This window comes from Helianthus annuus, chromosome 3 (genome assembly GCF_002127325.2).
Source record: "Helianthus annuus cultivar XRQ/B chromosome 3, HanXRQr2.0-SUNRISE, whole genome shotgun sequence".
Taxonomy (NCBI): Eukaryota; Viridiplantae; Streptophyta; class Magnoliopsida; order Asterales; family Asteraceae; genus Helianthus; species Helianthus annuus.
This window is the reverse complement of record NC_035435.2, coordinates 82,823,896-82,843,032: the sequence shown is the minus strand read 5'-3', so window position 1 is coordinate 82,843,032 and position 19,137 is coordinate 82,823,896. Positions and strand designations below refer to the sequence as shown.

The 19,137-nt window shown below is 36.2% G+C and overlaps 1 protein-coding gene and 1 long non-coding RNA gene across 29 annotated transcripts; one reads left to right on the top strand and one right to left on the bottom strand.

Moving 5' to 3' along the window:
- Positions 1 to 3,472: 3,472 nt before the first annotated feature.
- Positions 3,473 to 8,168, bottom strand: LOC110929479. 28 transcript variants are annotated; one of them, XR_002587150.2, is made up of 11 exons: positions 7,887 to 8,164; positions 7,618 to 7,774; positions 6,498 to 6,569; positions 6,306 to 6,369; positions 6,158 to 6,231; positions 5,947 to 6,025; positions 5,497 to 5,873; positions 5,271 to 5,372; positions 5,040 to 5,191; positions 4,877 to 4,973; positions 4,304 to 4,518 (listed from the first exon to the last, which is right to left on the bottom strand). It is a non-coding gene; the product is annotated as an uncharacterized LOC110929479 (long non-coding RNA). The 28 variants fall into 28 exon arrangements; XR_002587149.2 differs by having other exon boundaries at positions 6,306 to 6,364; XR_002587144.2 differs by having other exon boundaries at positions 6,158 to 6,369.
- A 1,780-nt stretch (positions 8,169 to 9,948) lies between these two features.
- LOC110929478 (importin-4) lies at positions 9,949 to 18,527 on the top strand. The gene is made up of 20 exons (XM_022172639.2): positions 9,949 to 10,302; positions 11,471 to 11,603; positions 11,810 to 11,946; positions 12,069 to 12,114; positions 12,329 to 12,541; positions 12,648 to 13,154; positions 13,536 to 13,670; positions 13,750 to 13,965; positions 14,695 to 14,784; positions 14,873 to 15,123; positions 15,203 to 15,291; positions 15,404 to 15,444; positions 15,519 to 15,549; positions 15,637 to 15,759; positions 15,830 to 16,047; positions 16,811 to 16,906; positions 17,002 to 17,250; positions 17,346 to 17,450; positions 17,826 to 18,143; positions 18,209 to 18,527. The coding sequence occupies exons 1-19, from the start codon at positions 10,028 to 10,030 to the stop codon at positions 18,024 to 18,026; spliced, it is 3,156 nt and encodes a 1,051-aa protein (XP_022028331.1). The 5' UTR covers positions 9,949 to 10,027; the 3' UTR covers positions 18,027 to 18,143; positions 18,209 to 18,527.
- Positions 18,528 to 19,137: the final 610 nt, after the last annotated feature.

Below are 19,137 nucleotides of genomic sequence, written 5' to 3'. Positions count from 1 at the left end.
ACAGGACTGTTCAAACGGACTTTCAAACCGAACGAACAGCCCGTTCGATTGAACCTGCTGTTCGATCGACCAGGCTATTCGATCTATTTACACTCGTTTGCATTTCCGCGTTACTCATTATTGTACTATCGAACTATTCAGGCTAACCCTACTCTCAGCGCTCCCTTCAATCCATAATCAATCACTGTGAGTATACTCGAATCCCTTTTTGCTTTAGCACTTTTGGGTGTTACATACGTTACTTATCAAAATCACAATCGAACACACTATTCAAACTATTTGAACGCTAACCGATTGCATGTATTACGTGACTAAATGTATGCTTGTTATTATGTTTACACGAGGTATTCTGTCTACCTGCCTTAGCAACGTAGTACTATAGTTTGGACTCAACACTCGTTCTCACGGGGGTTGTTAAGGACAATTACTTGCATGGATTACGGTGGTAATCATGTATTGCGAACTGTCTCGGACAGTCAACCCGCAGTCGTTGGTATCGATAGGTCCATGTCGATAATTAACATGCAACATTTCCCTCTGTGTACGTGCTGGTTATGCGTAAACTATTCGAACTCTATACGTTATTATTAAACTTGTATGCTCACCTTTACATTTTATGTATTGACTTTATTTTAACGTATGTGACAGGTGTTTAAGATTTTTGCTTGCTAGGGAAGTGAAGCTAGAATAAAGCTTTCGAGGCCCCCAACAAATAGTTGTCTGTCAGGAACAAGCAACTAGGGCATAGTTGTCTGTAGATCTTGTCAGGCTGGGTCTTAGAAGCATTGAACAATATTTATTTATGTTAAATCTGAGTTGTCGGAACAGAATTACTTGTTTGGATGTTATCTGTAATAATGTATTTGTTTATTCGGGATATGGTATGGGACGTATCTATTACTGGATTTTATGAATAGTTGTTGTAGAAACTTCTGAACAATCTGTTTCGCTCAGTGCCATGCCCCGATGATTCCGCCCATCGGTTGGGGTGTGACAGATTGGTATCAGAGCCATAACTATAGGGAATTAGGCTAGACACGACCTAGCCCGGGTCGCTGTCTTAGAGACCTAGACTATAGTTAGGAACCAACAGACCAAGTTTATGTGCTACCTCTCGCTTATTCTACACTATCACTACACTCGAATTTTCAAATAGGGTCAAGAGATTTAGTCGAGATTAAGTGTGAAAGCCGCAAACTCTCGACTGAATTGTTTGGTCAATGACTGATTTCATCAATTTATCGATGACTTCCTCATGACTTTCAATGACAAACGAGGAGAATTATACCAAATCAGGAGTGAAATCCATATTTTGATGAATAATCTCCTCTATTTTATTAAAAGCTCAGGAATCTTTCTTTCCACCAAGTGTAATCCTCTATATTCTCAAGCTTAGGTGGTTTCGAATGGGTTCCATAGAAATTATCATGTTTTATATTATCATTGATTGTTTTTATTATTGATTTCGGTGTGACGGTTGATGTCTCAGACGATTCGGATGTAAACGCGTTGTAGAACGAATTGTAGAACTCTTCAGCCATGATGCTAACTCCTCGAATCATAGCACCTTTTTAATCACCTGAATACAAACAAACAAACAAACATAATTAGTTTAAACACTTATCAATTAACTGAAATCAGATTGGTACTCGAACTAGTGAATATTCTTTGCGAACTGAGCTATGTTTCAAACAAAATGACAGCCTGATACGAACTGGATGATCAGTTCGTGTGAACTGAGGTAATTTCTAAACGACCTGGAGCAAATACAAGCGAACTGACAACCTGAGAACCAATTCGTACGACCTGGTACTCTAAATAACCATTTCGTGCGAAATGATATGAACTTGGTGCGACATGATTCTATTCCAAGCGAACTGATCCAAATTTCATGCGAATTGGATGACTTTCAAACAAACTGGCACTTTACACCACTTTACACACGACCTGGATGTTCAATTCAAACGAACTAAGATAACTTTCAAGCAACTTGAACCACTTCGTGCGAAATGAACCTAAACCGAGTGTACTGTAGTCATTTCGTGTGAATTGGATGTCACTTTCAAATGAATTGGAACCTATTTCATGCGAAATGAAATCAATACGTGCGAAATGGAGTTCTTTGGTGCTAGATGGGTTCAATTTGTGTCAATCCGTACGAATTGGAGGTTCAAATTCAAACGAATTGATAAACTTTCAAGCGATTTAGGACCAACACGTGCGACCTGAACTACTGAATGACCATTACGTGCGAATTGGATGAACTTTCGAACGATCGGACCAAAAAAAAACTTAGATTTCTCCCAAATGGCTTTGAATTAAGATTTGAAACTTTGTAGGGTTATAGATCAGGTGTTTTCGCACATCTTATCCAAAAATCATCAGTTTTTAACCGTAAAAACCTGTTCAATTTTGCAATTTTCTGTTGAAAACGTGAAGAATATGAAAAAGATGAAGAAATAGATCAAATCTGGATGAATTCGGATCTGAATCTGATGAAATCATGTACGAATATGTGTGATAGATCTGTGCAATCGAGCTCCCGCTCTGATACCACTTGTTAGGACCGGTTTTGACTCCGAAACGATTGCGAACCGAACGTGTGACGTGCGGAATCCGCACACGAATGAGACCGAACGCACGAGACGTAATATAACTGTGATTCTATTAGAAATCTGAAAACGTATAGCACCTTGAATCACGTACTACGAGCTTTCTCTCTCTAGACTCTCTATCTAGATCTCAAGCTCTCCAAAGCTCCAAATGGCAAAAGTCTTTAAAACCAAGGGGAATTAATGAGACTTCTCATTAATTACAGAAATGCCACCTTGCCTTTTGCTACATATTACAACTAGGTTATAACCCGGAAATTTTCCGGGTAGGAAAATTTAATTTACAACAAATAAAAGTATAAAAATAACACTTTTAACATCTAAGGTATCCTCTTTCCCTTTCCCCGTCATAAATTTTTAATTCGGTTGCTTAAATTTTTTCTTGTTATAAAGAGCCATAAAAACATACAAAAGCAAGTAGGTAAAGTACACATCTATATTTAAAGCATTTACATTGGAGCATCTATTCTATATTATATAGATAAAATAATAAAGGAAACAACAAAAATACCATTACATTTGAATCTCTATAATAGAAAAAAAATTAAAGAATGTAAAGTACACCTCTATATTTATAGTGTGACATTCAACCCCCTATATTGTTATTGTGAGTGTGTAAGAAAGAGAAAAATATATTTATAAGGTCACATTCAACCACCACCGACGAACACTTTCATTTTTACAATATTCGCACGAAAGCCGACTTTCATAAACATATACACTTGGGTAGGGGGGATCGAACCAGAACTCAATGGCCATTTCCAATGTACTTTTGACTCTAAGGCTCAATTAAGCTATGACCCATTTACCACTTTTTTTTTGAACAACAAAAACTTCTATATAAAATATAGAAAACGGGCCAGCAAAAAACCGAGACCCAAGATTACAAAATTACATCACGAATGTTAAAATCAATCCACCTTTCCCACTCAAGATTACAAAAATTTGATCTACCTGTAACAAAAAGAAAAACATTTTCTTTTATTGAATCGGGCGTTCGATTGAAATGAATTTGCCGCTCGTTGAAAGTTTTTCATTTCGCACTTTCCATATCTCCCACGCCGTAACTTGAATCACGGCCCCTATTAATTTCTTCCAAGTCTTTGATCCATTCGTCTCAACCGCATTCGCCAAAATCTCTTGAACCGTAGTCGGCTGCTCCGGAAAAGGAAGCTTTATCCAATTGAAAATTGACCACCAAACTGATTTTGCAAATAAGCAATCCCACAAAATGTGATTAACTGTCTCTTCTCTTATGGCGCACCTGGAACATAACATATCTCCCAACACAACGCCTCTATACGAAAGCCCCGTCTTGGATGGAATCTGATTCATGGATGCCCTCCAAAAAAAATATATTGATTGGGGGGACCCAAGAATTCCAATACGGCCACCGGCTACAATTTTGACTATTAAAGTCATGAATTTTGGCCCGTAACCCCGCAACCGAAAGAGGATCCGAATCCGACCCTTTCCAAACCCAAACATCTTGTTTTTGCGAGAAGGAAACAGAAGATAAAACCTGCATAAGGGCTGCCAACTACTGCGATTCAGGCCCAATTACCACATGCATCAATAAATTGCACAGATCTTTAACCAAGATATTTTTTATTACTTCTGTTGACTTTTCGGTCAACTCTAACAAAAAAGCCAACTTTTATTTTTGACCCTGCATTCTTATAATATAAAACTCAAATCAATTTTTAGGCCATCATCATTTCTCATTTTGGGTCTGTTTATAAGTTTTAGGAGCTAAACACAATTGTATATCTTCGAATCAAGTTTAGAGCTTAAAAGTTGTACTTTATGATCCATAAGTTGTACCCTTGCTGATATTAACTCGAAAAGAACAACACCAAATGCATATACATCACTTTTTGTTGTAGCTAAACCATCCCTGAGGTATCTGTGATGACATGCCAAATTGTATGAATGATGTCAGTTATATAAATCGCGTAAACATCTTTTTTTCTAGAATAAAGTAGCAAAGATATCAATCATATGATTCTAACAACCAACCACCAGAATGATCATAGATGGCAATCAATGTTTGGTAATTTTTTTATCCTTTTATAAAAAGGTTACTTATTAATATCACCAATTAGTAAAGAATTAATGAAGTAAAATAAAAATTAAGCAAAGACCAACATATCATGTGCAAAATTGGTAATTAGGTAACATATTGATAGTTTTGGAAAAAAAATAAAAGTTAGTTGCTATTTGTGGCAATTTTGGTGATTGTTTGCTAGAATTAATGGAGTTACTCTGGAGCTAAATAACCAAAAGTTCCAACCACTCTTGTAGTTGAAGCTTCTCCATCATTAGGTATTCCAACAACTTTTGCCAACCAAAATCTGAAATCTGTTTGATGAAAAGTTGCTCAAATGAGAGACAATAAAATTCATTCTTGTGCAGCAAGTAAGATACCTTGGCTTTGAAGGCACTGTCAAGTAAAATGTTGCTTGTTTTAACATCTCTATGGACATAATGAGGCTTAGTGTGCTCATGTATGTATTCCAGCCCCCTTGCCGTGTCTAATGCAATTTAAACCCGCATTATCCAAGATAATGTAGGATGACCTACATGATATAATGCATTTTTATACATTCCTTTCATATCTTAATGTATTTCAAGATAATGTCGAAATTTCAAGATTACCCTTGTTTTGAGGATCATGTAAGTGACTTCCAAGTGAACCCTTTTGAGCATACTCATAAATGAGGAAAAGCTCATCATTGCTAGCAGCGTAACCAATAAGTTCTACGTTGACAATAAGAAAACCAACAGAGTCAATACGTAAAAGAAAAATAGATTTAAAAATAAAATTGGTAGCTAGATATGCCATGTGGATAGCAATATAAACATCAAGATTCGAAATTATTACCAAATTTGTATGATGAACCTTGCACAAAAGTTTCATTTCTGCTATGAACTCTTTAGTTTTCGTAGCAGTCATCTTTTTAACAGCAACTTCCTGAAAATATACCAGTAAGATCGAGAGGGAGAAAATTGCTTCACTTATATGAAAACATATCAGATGTTGCCAGCACTTAAGCAGTGATTTTTTTTAAATTAACTGTGCATAATGAGCAGCAAGAAAAAGGTTCATAAGATGCCTATTTAGGTCATAATCGGCAAAAAAGGTTCATACATCACCTTGCGCGGTTGAGCCTCGCGTTTTAGACCATGTTGACTTGGTGTGCTTCTCGCTTTTTAAAACAAAGTCACCAACACATTGTTGCTTTGTTTTTTTAAGCCCATCTATATTCCAATTTGATTTCATCAGCCATAAATATATGAATTAATTGCAAAATTATATGTAAGCAGGTAGTACCTGCTTTTTAGTAAGGTTTTTAAAGCGTTTGGTACAAAACCCCTGTATAATCCAGCTACACCATCACGAGCAACAATACCTGGACAATACAATCCAAATCATGTAAGCAAATATACATACTTTAGTTTTTAAAGAGTATACTTTTATTAACATTTACTTTCTTCATGAAATATAAATGATGGAAGATTATACAAAATTAGTCAACTATTACCAGGAAAGGCATCTAAAACACTCTTGTAAGGGGTACCCCTCATTTGCATTTGTCTTCTAACAGTGTCCAATGATCTTATTCAACAACTCACTTTAAAAAATAGGAACATCAATATATATAGGACAAACACACTTGGTAGGTTCCAGACCTGCAACTTCACATAGCTCATGCAACTGATTTTCAACCATATAACGATCGCGCCATGATCTGTCCTAAATGTGATACCCGTTCAATAATAAGAAAACGAAATTTGGATAAAGATTGGTGCAAATGACTATCACATCAAGAAAAAAAACAAATCCAGAAGGGGAACTTAGGTGTAGGAGAAAAGGAAGCAAACCAGTTTATTGCAAAGTAAGTTCCTACAGGGGTCGTTTCTTGCGAACAAAATCTTTACAGAAGACATCAGTGGCTATATTGTAGACATGAAAAAACAGTCATAGAAATACCAATAAGCATTCATACATTTACAAAAACATCAATTACCAGTCAATTAAAAAACTCAATTAAGTTTCAAGTTTAGAAATAAGAGTCATTGCCTAAATACGAATGGGTGTAGTTATAAAGAAGCATTAATATATAAAGAGGGGCTTAATAAGAAAACTCCCATCTAATCTTGTCTAACTTTGTGGTCAGCTAAACTTCTTTAGTTTGTGGTTAATTATCAATTTTCATCAATCATTAACATTTCACCAACTAATCTTGTCTAAGTTTATGGTAAGCTTTCATCTAATATTTACCAATATTTCACTATCAACCACAGGTATAATGCTAAATTCTAGTTAACATATGTTTCACCAAGTAAGTTTCCATTACATATATCCTCACTTAATCACATTTACACAGGTCATTTCTAATCATAAATTAAATAATAGTTGAAAATTTTGACAGAGCTTGAGTACAACAACACCACCAAAATGCTTGGCTCAATTGTCGATCTTATCTTTCAAACAACAACGACTAATACCTTCTTTCAAGATTGAATCCATTTGGCGTAACAAAGTTGACACAATACAGTAGCAGACACTAAAATATATTAGACCATCAACATAAAAAATACACAAAAAACATATATGTCATCGATTCGGCTCAATATAGTTATAAAACATAAAACCTAGTAAAGCAAGTTTTAGGATTTATCATATGCTCACTAATACCCATTTCACCCTCACCTGTAGTTAAGATAGAGAGTAAATATACACTATAAAAAATTAGGACTAAAATAATAACAGGAAAAAATGCTCTTACAAACCTCCTCTTTGCAGCCTTCTTACAACCAAATGTACACTAATGACATTCCTAAAAGTAGGAGGTAATGCACATGATTTTCTTTAATAAAATCAAGCATCCCATATTAAAATTTGGAGTGGGATACGAAGTATAATTTACCGAAATTTATTCTTCATACAATATACAGTCATTTTCACAAACATTAAAAAAAACTAACACAAAAAACTTACTTGCAAATCCAAAAGCAAAGGAACTCCAAATCAGATATAACAAAGAAAGATAACCTCTGATCATCTAAGTCGTTGGGTTCCAGCGGAACCCTAGCCGCCGCAACTCATCGTACACCTTCAAAAATCGAACCTCATAAGGCATGTACTTGAAGATGATCTAAATACAATCAAACCCAGAGAAAATCATCGATGAAAGATAGAAGAAATCGAACGAAATCATCGATGAAAGAAGAAATCACAGCAAAATAAGAATGCATATATTGACTTACCAGATGTGAAACGACAAAGAAGAAAGCTGATTTTGATAGAGGTGTTCGTCATTAGGGTTTGTGACGGAGACGCAGGAAGAGAAACATATGTTGAATGAAATGATGGATTTAGGTATTTTAGAACCCTTATATACTCAGCGATGATGGAACTCTGATGAAGAAACATACCTTTACAACGATTAAGATGTTGATGATGGAAACAAATGACGAAACAGGGACGAACGGTGATGAGATTGGTTAGGGTTGATCGATTTTACGGAAGGAAAAAATGAAGTCTCACAAATTAGGGTTGATTATATGGCTAATATACTCGGGTCGAAAATGGGTTTGGGTATTCGCATAGACATTCGGATCCCGCGTGGATGTAAATTTTTTGTGTATTTAGAATGATTCCCTCCAAACTCACAAAACCCCTCCACCATAAGATGCCACATCATCAAAAAGCTCCATCATGCAATGACACAAGGCCCAAATCATCTCATTTATTAATATATATAGATATAAAGACTTGTTTTCTTCTGTTTCTGCTACGTTGTATTGACGAAGGCGATAGACATTACTGCACCAACAACCTTTAATGCGCCTCGCCAAAATTTTGGATATAACTTTAGATAAGCAACCAATGAGGCTAATAAATCGGAAATCATTAAGGCAAAACGGGTCTCAAAATTTAGGAATGAGCGCAAAAGGTTAAATACGTCCATAAAATTTGGTCCCAGAAGCGACCAATACCTCTTAATGAAATTAAGCTTGAACCCATCGGGACCCGGGGCCCGGTCCCCGTTGCAATCCTAAATCGCCTATTTCGCTTTAGTGACTGTGAATTCTTCCTCCAGAGTAGCAACATCCACTTCCGATACCGATCAATATTAAAGCTTGAAAAAGATAGTCGAATGTCGAGGGGTTCTTTAAATTTGCTTGAAAAAAAAAAAAACTCAACACCTCAGCTTTAATTTAATTAGGCTTAGTACACCACCTTCCACCAATATCTAAACTATTCAACCAAGAACGACAAAGTCTCAAGTTAATTTGCCGATAGAAAAACGACTAGTTCTCATCACCTTCTAAAGCCCACTTAACTCGGGATTTTTGTTTAAGGTCTAAGAGTCGTTTACTATCACATTGGAGGAACTGCTTTTTACACTCCATATTTACAACCAATTCGTCTTGTCTTTCGATAACAACCTCACCTCCATGTCATCTTCAACCATATCGGCTTAAGCTTTAAAAGAGTCATACCTACCATTAGTCTCACAATAGATGACATGCGCCAAGCTTTGATTGCTTCCTTAAAACACTTCAACTTAGCAGCCAAGACTTAGTCCAAAGGACCCAAGTGCAAAAACTATGCATTGCAACTAGAAATAATGAGGTTCAAGTCTGGCTCATTCAATCACGAATTAAAAAAAATAGACAACTTAGCTCCAAAGTCGCAAGGGTCCTTGATGAGAGAAATCGGAATATGATCCGAATATCCTTTGTTAAGGGCGGTAAAAGCTGCCTCCGACCAAAGATACCAAAAACCGCTACAAATAAGAACTCGGTCCAGCTTACTAAGCTTTTGACTATTACCCGCTCGGAAGGTGAACCGCCAACCTTGTATAGCATACTCCATTAACCCCGCGTCATGAATAAAATCATTGAAACGTTGGGCATTAAGGTAATTGAATACTGAATTAATTATTTCCTCCCTCAAGAAAACAAACTTCATTAAATTCTCCTAACAAAATTCAAACCCCATCGAACCCAACCAATAAGTTCCGCAACGAGTTCCACAGGTCGGCCCTATCGAGAGGGTCCTGAGGGGCGTACACGTTAATAACATTAATAGCCTGGAGAGAGCCGACTAACCTGCCTGTAACTATGCTTTATAATCAAAACCAAACCACTATAATAATTATTATTAGTCATTAAATAAACCATAACCAAATCATGCAATCAATTATTTTCCTCCCTTTTCATGACCTATACACTATTCTCAAAGGTTCATCTCTTCAACTCAACACATTTACAAGGACCGAACATGTAACATAACACAATCCTCATATTCCCAATTCCCAACCCCAACTAACCTCCTCTTGTTACAAACCAAAACCCGCCGTCACCACCAAAACCCTCCTCCTCCTCAGACCTCACCAACAATGTCGCAATCGTTGGAGCTTCTGCTAATCCAATTCCTCATGCCGGACAACGACGCACGCCGCCAAGCAGAAGACCAAATCAAGCGCCTCGCCAAGGATCCACAGGTGGTTCCGGCACTCATCCACCACTTACGCACTGCTAAAACGCCTAACGTCCGCCAACTCGCCGCCGTCCTCCTCCGCAAGAAGATCACCGGTCACTGGGCCAAATTGCCGCCGCAGCTCCGCCAGCTTGTTAAACAGTCTCTTATTGAAAGCATCACTATGGAGCACAGGTTGTTAATTTGTTGCTTGTTTTGTGTCCGTTTCTGTTAATATGTAGGGTTTGTTTGTGATTTTTGTTATTCAGTTGAATTAGGTTTTCGTGAAATTGAAGTCTGGGAAAGTTAGTTTTTGTAGAAAGTGAGACGTTTGTTTGAAGAACACGCATTAATTGACATTTTTGATTCGGGAAAATGATTATTAATTAATATAGATATTATTCGATTATCGTCTAAAAAGTGTAGTATGACAATTTGGATGATTGGTTTTAAGTTATTGGAACTTGGAAATGTAATATTAGTTATGGTTATAAGCAGTTAAGCACCTCGTAGTTATGGCGTTGATGCACTGATTAATGAACACGCATCAGTTGGCAACTTTTGATCAGCGGAAGTGATTGGCATGGGATAAGTTTCTAGTAGAAAGTGTATAATTCTGACGGAAGACATGAAGAATTGTATAGATGTTTTCAAATATAGGGAGTTTATTTGAGAAGTGCAAGAAGAGGGAGAACGAACCTAAATCGCTAAATTTTTTAATGGTTCATATTCTTATGTGTATGTTATATACATCAAAACTCATTAAATGAAATTTTTGTATGTTTTTTTAACGTTCAAACATATCTTACACATATGTTTGTTTTATAAATAAACGAAGTTTTTTCACATAGAAATATTTGTTTCTAATTTCAAGATAGACAAATAAACATTGCATTTCAACAATTTTTTTTTTATATTTTTTATATTTTTAAAATTGGAAAAATTAATTTTTATATTTTGTTCTCCGTGTTCTTGCATTAATTTGTCTTCTGAGGTTAACCTTTTCTTATTCAAATGTTGTCTAAACAGTATAGAATGACAATCAGGATAAATGGTTTCAAGTTATTTGAACATTGAAGTCTAGATTTTGTTATGCTGCTGTTAAATATCATATTGTTCATAAGCATCTTGTCATTTTGTTTGGATGTACCGAATAGGTTTAAATGCATTCATTTAATGGCCTCATTTTGACCTTAAAGAGGTCATACTAAATATCTTATGCCTCTTTTGAGATTCTGTCATTACACATTTATTTTATTCGCTATCCCCTTTATGCAGTAAATGTGTTTGGTTATATTGTTTTTTATGTTTTCTCATCAACAAACTAATAGTAGTTGGTCTTGATGGATGGTTTATTTTTCAGTCCACCCGTGAGACGAGCTAGCGCAAATGTGGTGAGTATTATTGCAAAGTACGCGGTTCCTGGTGGAGAATGGCCAGATTTACTGCCGTTTTTGTTCCAGTGCAGTCAGAGTCCACAAGAAGACCATAGAGAGGTACACACCACTCTTAACGCTCATTTACTACAAGAATCATGTAAAAACCTTCTCATGTTTATAGAAGATATGGGTTTAACCCATCTAGCAAGAAAATGAGCGATTAACTATTCACTGATAAGAAACAAACTGTCTGATTTAGTTTTAACCCATCCAGCGTCATATATTTATATTATGATAATAGTTGTGTTTTTTTATGATACTAGGTGGCATTGATATTGTTCAGCTCCTTAACCGAGACAATTGGGGATTCGTTTCGACCATATTTTGCTGATTTACAAGCTCTTCTACTCAAGTGTCTACAAGATGAGACTAGCAATAATGTTAGAGTTGCTGCTCTCAAGTAATAATATTTTTTTATCAAAACTTGTAGCAATAAAACACATGCACAGAACACGAAACTTATCTTAATTTTGATTTACTGTAAATATTTAAGTGCTAATATAATGCTTATGCGTTCAACAGGGCGGTTGGCTCTTTTATTGAGTTTACTCATGATGCCGCTGAAGTGGTAAGTTTGTTTGATCCCTATGCCATATGATAAACGTGGCTGTTTTTAAATAGCTCACCCAGTTACATAAATTGTTATATTGACACTTAAGGCTATGGAGTATGGACTCAAAAAATAGTTATTTGAAATTGTTGACTTCGTTTAATTGACCAGGTTATACACTAAAATATTGATTCTGTATTTCTAAAGATGCATCACTATCATATTCATACAGATTAAATTTCGGGAATTTATTCCTAGCATCCTAAATGTTTCAAGACAATGCATTGCCTCCGGTGATGAAGACGTCGCAATAATAGCTTTTGAAATATTTGACGAGTTGATCGAGTCTCCAGCACCACTTCTTGGAGATTCCGTCAAAGCCATTGTCCAGTTCTCTCTCGAGGTTTGCTCAAGTCCAAATTTGGATTCAAGCACACGTCATCAGGTTAAAACCTTCACACCTTTTAATATTACCTTTTTCCACATGCTTTCTTTTAGTAGTTATAATAATAATAATAATAATAATAATAATAATAATAATAATGTATCAGGCTATTCAAATCATTTCATGGCTCGCAAAGTACAAATCTAGTTCCCTTAAGAAGCATTCACTGATCATCCCGATCCTTCAAGTTTTATGCCCGCTGCTAACAGAGTCAGCCAATCGGGAAGAAGGCGATGATGATCTGGCACCCGATCGCGCTGCTGCAGAGGTTCTCGATACCATGTCGTTAAAGTTGCCAAAACATGTGTTTCCGCCTGTTTTTGAGTTTGCTTCTTTGAGCAGTCAAAGTGTTGACCCTAAGTTTCGAGAAGCTTCAGTCACGGTTTTGGGTGTTGTTTCAGAGGGTTGTTTGGAGTTAATGAAAGAGAAGCTTGGGCCTGTTCTTCATATAGTTTTAGGGGGCTTAAGAGATCCTGAACAGGTTGTAAGAGGAGCTTCTTCTTTTGCATTAGGTCAATTTGCTGAGTATCTGCAACCCGAGATTATTTCCCATTATGAAAGTGTTCTTCCCTGTATATTAAATGCCATAGAAGATTCATCTGATGATGTCAAGGTATATACAGATTAGAAACCCATCAGTTTTTAATTGGCGGTGAACGGTTTTGTTCCAATTTTTGTTTCAGGCAACTGCTTTTTGTGCTTTAAAACCATTAAATTTTCAGAATGACAATCCCCAATACGTTACTTATATTTTAACGATGACATGGCAATAGCTTTAACCATAATGAATTTTATTTTAAAACAACACTTAAACTGGTTGAAGATTGCCTGAATGGAGATTGAAAGTTGAGAGGTTTATATAGGGAAACAAAGCTGGTACCCAACTACCCATAATATTAAGTTGGAGCAAGCGGAGTTAATTACGTTTTTTTTTAAAGTTTGATGAATATTATTTTTCGTATTTTCAATGGAAGAAATTCAAATTTCTATGCAGGAGAAGTCATACTATGCATTGGCAGCATTTTGTGAGAACATGGGTGAAGAAATTCTCCCTTTTCTTGATTCTTTGATGGGAAAACTTTTTGCCGCTCTGCAAACAAGCAAGCGTATGTTGCAGGAAACATGCATGGTAATGATACAATATATTTTATTTAAACTATTTATAAAGTCAGTAAGCTTATAATAACTTACTCTTGCTTTTTTTGTAGTCTGCAATCGGTTCAGTTGCATCTGCTGCGGAGCAAGCATTTCTTCCATATGCTGAATGTGTTTTGGAATTGATGAAAAATTTCATGGTGCTGACAAGCGATGAGGACCTTCGATCACGAGCTAGGGCTACAGAGCTGGTGGGTATAGTTGCTATGGTTGTTGGAAGGGCAAGGATGGAACCAATTTTACCGCCTTTTATCGAAGCTGCAATCTCTGTAATACGCTTGCCATTCTTTTCTCTATCTAAAGTTGAAAATCGGCTAAATTTGGTGGAACACTGTTGTCCAATATTTTTATTATTTAATTAATAATTAGCATCTCAAATATGATTAACAAATAAAATCCTTTTATAATAATCATTTTTAAATATAGACTATTTTTGGTATGTTAAACCTGTTTCCTACCCACCCTTTTTTCTTTTTTTAAACCAACTTTCGTCCAAAGGTTTCGTCCCTGAGGTTTGGCCAGTTTTGCGACTTTTGTCCAAAGGTTTGTTTTTCCACATTTGGATCCAAAAGGTTTGAAATCTTGCCATTTTCATCTGCTCAAAAACTCCATTCATTTCTCTGTTAAGGCAGGGGTATTTTTGTCTTTCTTTTAACTTAAAGGGCAATTCAGTCTTTTTCACTTTATGTACAGACATTTAGCTTAATGTAAAAGTATTCAAAAAAGACGAAAATGCCCTTAAGTTAACAAAAAAGATGAAAATACCTCTGCCTTAACGGAGAAAAATGGATGGAGTTAACGAGCCAGATGAAAATGACAAGATTTCAAACCTTTTGGATCTAGATGCGGAAAAACAAACCTTTGGACGAAAGTCGCAAAACTGGCCAAACCTCAGGAACGAAAATGACATTTTACTCGGTTGTTTATTTAGCCATTTGATCTGTAAGAGATGAAACATAATGCTAGTTGAAGCATTCATAAGTCAATATACTATTTAGGGATATGGGCTGGAGTACAGTGAACTTCGCGAGTATACTCATGGATTTTTCAGCAACGTAGCAGAAATTTTGGAAGATGGAATGGTTCAGGTATACATGCATGTTTTACTTTGGGTTATGTGCTGGCAAAAGCGACATTTGGTTTAATTTTGTTGATTATAATTATTGTTTGTAACAGTATCTACCTCATGTTGTGCCTTTGGCGTTTGCTTCGTGTAATCTTGATGATGGTTCTGCTGTTGATATCGACGATTCTGATGATGATAATGAGAATGTAAATGGATTTGGTGGAGTATCATCTGATGATGAAGCTCATGATGAACCGAGAATGAGAAATATCAGTATAAGAACAGGGGTTTTAGATGAGAAAGCGGCTGCAACCCAAGCCCTTGGTCTATTTGCTCTACATACAAAGAGTGCTTATGCCCCGTATCCTTTATGCTCGTATATGTTTTATTTAAAAGAAATCAATTAGCACCCAAAGTTGTAGTTCTTTAATGATCTCAAGCTATTTGGAAGAGTCATTAAGGATTATGGTGAAGCATTCCAGCTATTTCCATGAAGATGTTCGACTTCAGGCCATTACTGGCTTAAAAAGTAAGTAATAAACAATTCACATAAATGCACCATTCGGAATCATATGTAGATTCTTTTTGGTTATATGTACTGCTCATTTGAGCTCTAAAGTTCAATTGATTTTGAATGGCAGATATTTTGATAGCCGCACATGCAGTCTTCCAAGTTCAAAATGTAAGTGTACACTAATTCGTATATTGGAAATCATTGTGGTTATACAGAGTGTAATTGTTTGCCCTGTTTTGCAGGATGGAGCAGCCAAGGCAAGAGAAATCTTCGGTAAGTTGATTACTTATTTATGTGAAATTGAAGTTTGTCACTAGTTCAAATGTTCAATTGATTGTTTCACAATGATTTAAAATTCAGAATCGGTGATGAACATTTATATCAAGACAATGAACGAAGATGATGACAAAGAAGTGGTTGCTCAAGCTTGCATGAGTGTAGCAGATATCATCAAAGACTTTGGATACGTCGCTATCGAACCTTGTAAGGATATTTTTTCTGGTATAAACTAACTTGTCAAATGTACTCAATACTTAATGTGGTTGAAATTCAGATATGCCTCGGCTTGTAGAGTCCACTCTGGTCTTACTTAAACAAGAATCAGTCTGTCAACAAATAGAATCAGACAGTGATATAGATGATGATGACACTGAGCATGATGAAGTGCTTATGGATGCTGTATCAGATCTCCTTCCTGCATTTGCCAAAGCCATGGGCACCCACTTTGCACCAATCTTTGCAACTTTATTTGACCCGTTAATGAAATTCGCGGTGAGCTTACTCAACACTTACGGTGTAGGAGTTTTGCATTATTTCCTTTTTTACTTTTTGTAAAGGTGGCAATATCAACCCATTTATTTGTGTTGTATTACATCTCTAATGGGTTATGCAGGCTAAAAGGTTTAATTAAAACGGATATGTGGTTGAATGCTAATTGGAGTCTATACAAATGCATAAAAACGTCCAAGGCGCTTTATCAGAAAGATTAGATAATTATCTGTATAGGGTTCAGTTATTGTACAAATGGGTCGTAACATACAAATTGGCTTAATGTGAGAAGTGAAGGAGGGATTTGTTTTTTTTTTTTTTTTGAAATTTTTGTTTCCCATCTTATTAATCACTTTTTTTAGTCCTAGAATAAAAAAAAATCGTGAATTTACACTATTAGAGTAATTATATAAATACTGTAGAGTAATTATAATTACTCTACAAATATTGTAAGAGTATAAACATCATACTTAGATAGATGGTAAAATAATTCAAAAAAAAGATTCCTTCACTTCTCATGTTAAGGCCATTTTTTATGTTAAGACCCATTTGTATTTGATCCTTACACTATCTTTATAATACAGTTTTTGTTACCTTACTTAACACATTAAGTGTGTATACTTTTTAAAAGTAAACAATACTAGGTTTGTGGGTCAGCTCAACCTGTTTTAACCTGCACAAAGTTTACCCAATTTGACTCGAACCCCTTAAACCTGCTGCGCACTTCATAACTTTCTGTAACTCTCGTCAAATGGTGGTTCTGCAGAAAGGTTCACGTCCAGCACAAGACCGGACGATGGTGGTTGCATGCCTTGCAGAAGTTGCTCAGGATATGGGTGCTCCAATTGCTGCCTATGTTGATGTACTTTCTTGTGATATGATTTCATATACTTTTCACATGGCAATGTTTCGTATTGCACTTGTATTCTATCGATTATTAATTATGGGATGTTTCAGGCAATTATGCCCTTGGTACTTAAAGAATTGGCTTCATCATCTGAAACTAATAGGAGAAATGCTGCATTCTGTGTTGGAGAGCTGTGCAAAAATGGTGGCACTTCCAGTCTCAAGTATTTTGGTGATGTGTTACGTGGTCTTTACCCGTTGTTTGGAGAATCCGAGCCAGATGATGCAGTAAAGGATAACGCTGCTGGTGCAGTTGCAAGGATGATTATGGCCCACCAGGATTCCGTCCCGTTAAACCAGGTTCATATTCTTCTTGATGTTGTTTCGAAAAGGTGTTCACGAATGAAATATCAGGAGTTTATGTTCATACTCTTTATATTTCTTTTTATCTCCAGGTTCTCCCTGTTTTTGTCAAGGGTCTTCCTTTAAAGGAAGATCATGAGGAGTCCATGCCTGTTTATAGCTGCATTTGCAACCTTGTTTTATCATCTAACCAGCAGGTACTTGTTTTCTATCATGTATATTTGATAATTTGTTTTGGAGTAAACTTTCGTTTTGCTCCCTGTGGTTTGGTCACTTTAACGGTTTTGCCCCAAACTTTTAAAAATAGTCATTTTCCTCCAATAGTTTGCTATGGTTTTTCCATTTTGCTCCCCGCCTCTAACTCCATCCAAATTTTCTGTTTTTCCATTTTGCTCCCCGCAGGGAGCAAAATGGAAAAACCATAGCAAACTATTGGAGGAAAATGGCTATTTTTAAAGGTTTGGGGCAAAATTGTTAAAGTGACCAAACCACAGGGAGCAAAACGGAAGTTTACTCTTTGTTTTGACTTGGCTCTGTTCATGTCTCTAATTTTTAAATCTTGTTGTTAACAGATTGCTCCTTTAGTTCCGGATTTGGTGAATGTTTTTGCACAAGTAGCTGCATCACCACTTGAAACACCTGAAGTGAAAGTGCAAATAGGAAGGGCTTTTGCTCATTTGTTATCAATTTATGGTCAACAGATGCAGCCCCTTTTGGGTAGTCTCTCACCTGCTCATGCTAATGCTTTGGCTGCCATTGCACCAAAAAGTTAACTGTAATCAACCTCAAGAACATGTTCGGCAGCAATTCAAAAACAGTTCTTTCCTCAAATGTAATCGTTATTCTTTATTGAGGTGTCAGATTACCAGAAAGACTCATTTTTCAGTCAGGTTTGCTACTTTTTTAAAATCGTTTTATACTTTACTTGGTTATGTTACTTATATGATCATTTCAGGTCTTTGTTTGCCTCGATCATGGATCTCCAGTTTTCCCCAATGGAGTTACATATATTTGTTTCTTTTTTGATGTGGTATTCATTTCGTCACCCTCTTGCTGTTTGTTTTTTTGTTATAATATGATCATTTCGTATAGTGAAGATACACTCAGGTGTGTATGATAAGGCAATGGGTTTTAGGGATTTATCTTTATACAAAGTGTGATTGGAAGGTTTGGTGAGAAGTTTTGTTTTATTTTTTACTTTCTTTGGTTTGTTGTGAAGTCGAATGAATAACAAGTGCTTGATTTAATGGTTATCTCTCTATTTTTGTGCCATATATTCTTTCAAAGCTTGTGTTTTTGTTTTTTTTTTGGAAATGTTTGCATAAGAGATATTTGGGGTGGAATTCTTGTTTATTTGTTGTGCCCATGCGACTTTTTATTAGATCGGGTAAGGTTTACCCGAATCATGTTTTACCATTTTGTTGCCGTTCAAATAAAAATGCTCTTTCCTCTAGAACTGGGGTTTTAACTAGGGATGAGCTCGGTACCGACTGGTACCAAACCGGTATTGATACTGAAAATCCCCAAAAGTAGGTACCGGTACCGGTACTGAATATACCCGGTACGGTTCGGTACCGGTACGGCACCAGTATTTGAGGGTAAAAACCGGTGCCGTACCGGACCGGTATCGAAAATGTCAAAAGTCAATACCGAATCGGTATCGAAACTGTACCCGGTTCGGTAAATTCGGTACCATGAACAACCACCTTGACCTCAAGGTGTGAAATTTGGAAAAAAGCAATGTAAACTCGTCTGCAAATTCCCATGTAGCATCAGATATTGGAGTGTTCTTCTAGTGAATAAAATACTTCACCGCGGGGCGGTTGTGTTTTCTAAAGTAACCATATTCCGGCCAAGAATGTGCGAGGTTAAAGATGAAAACGC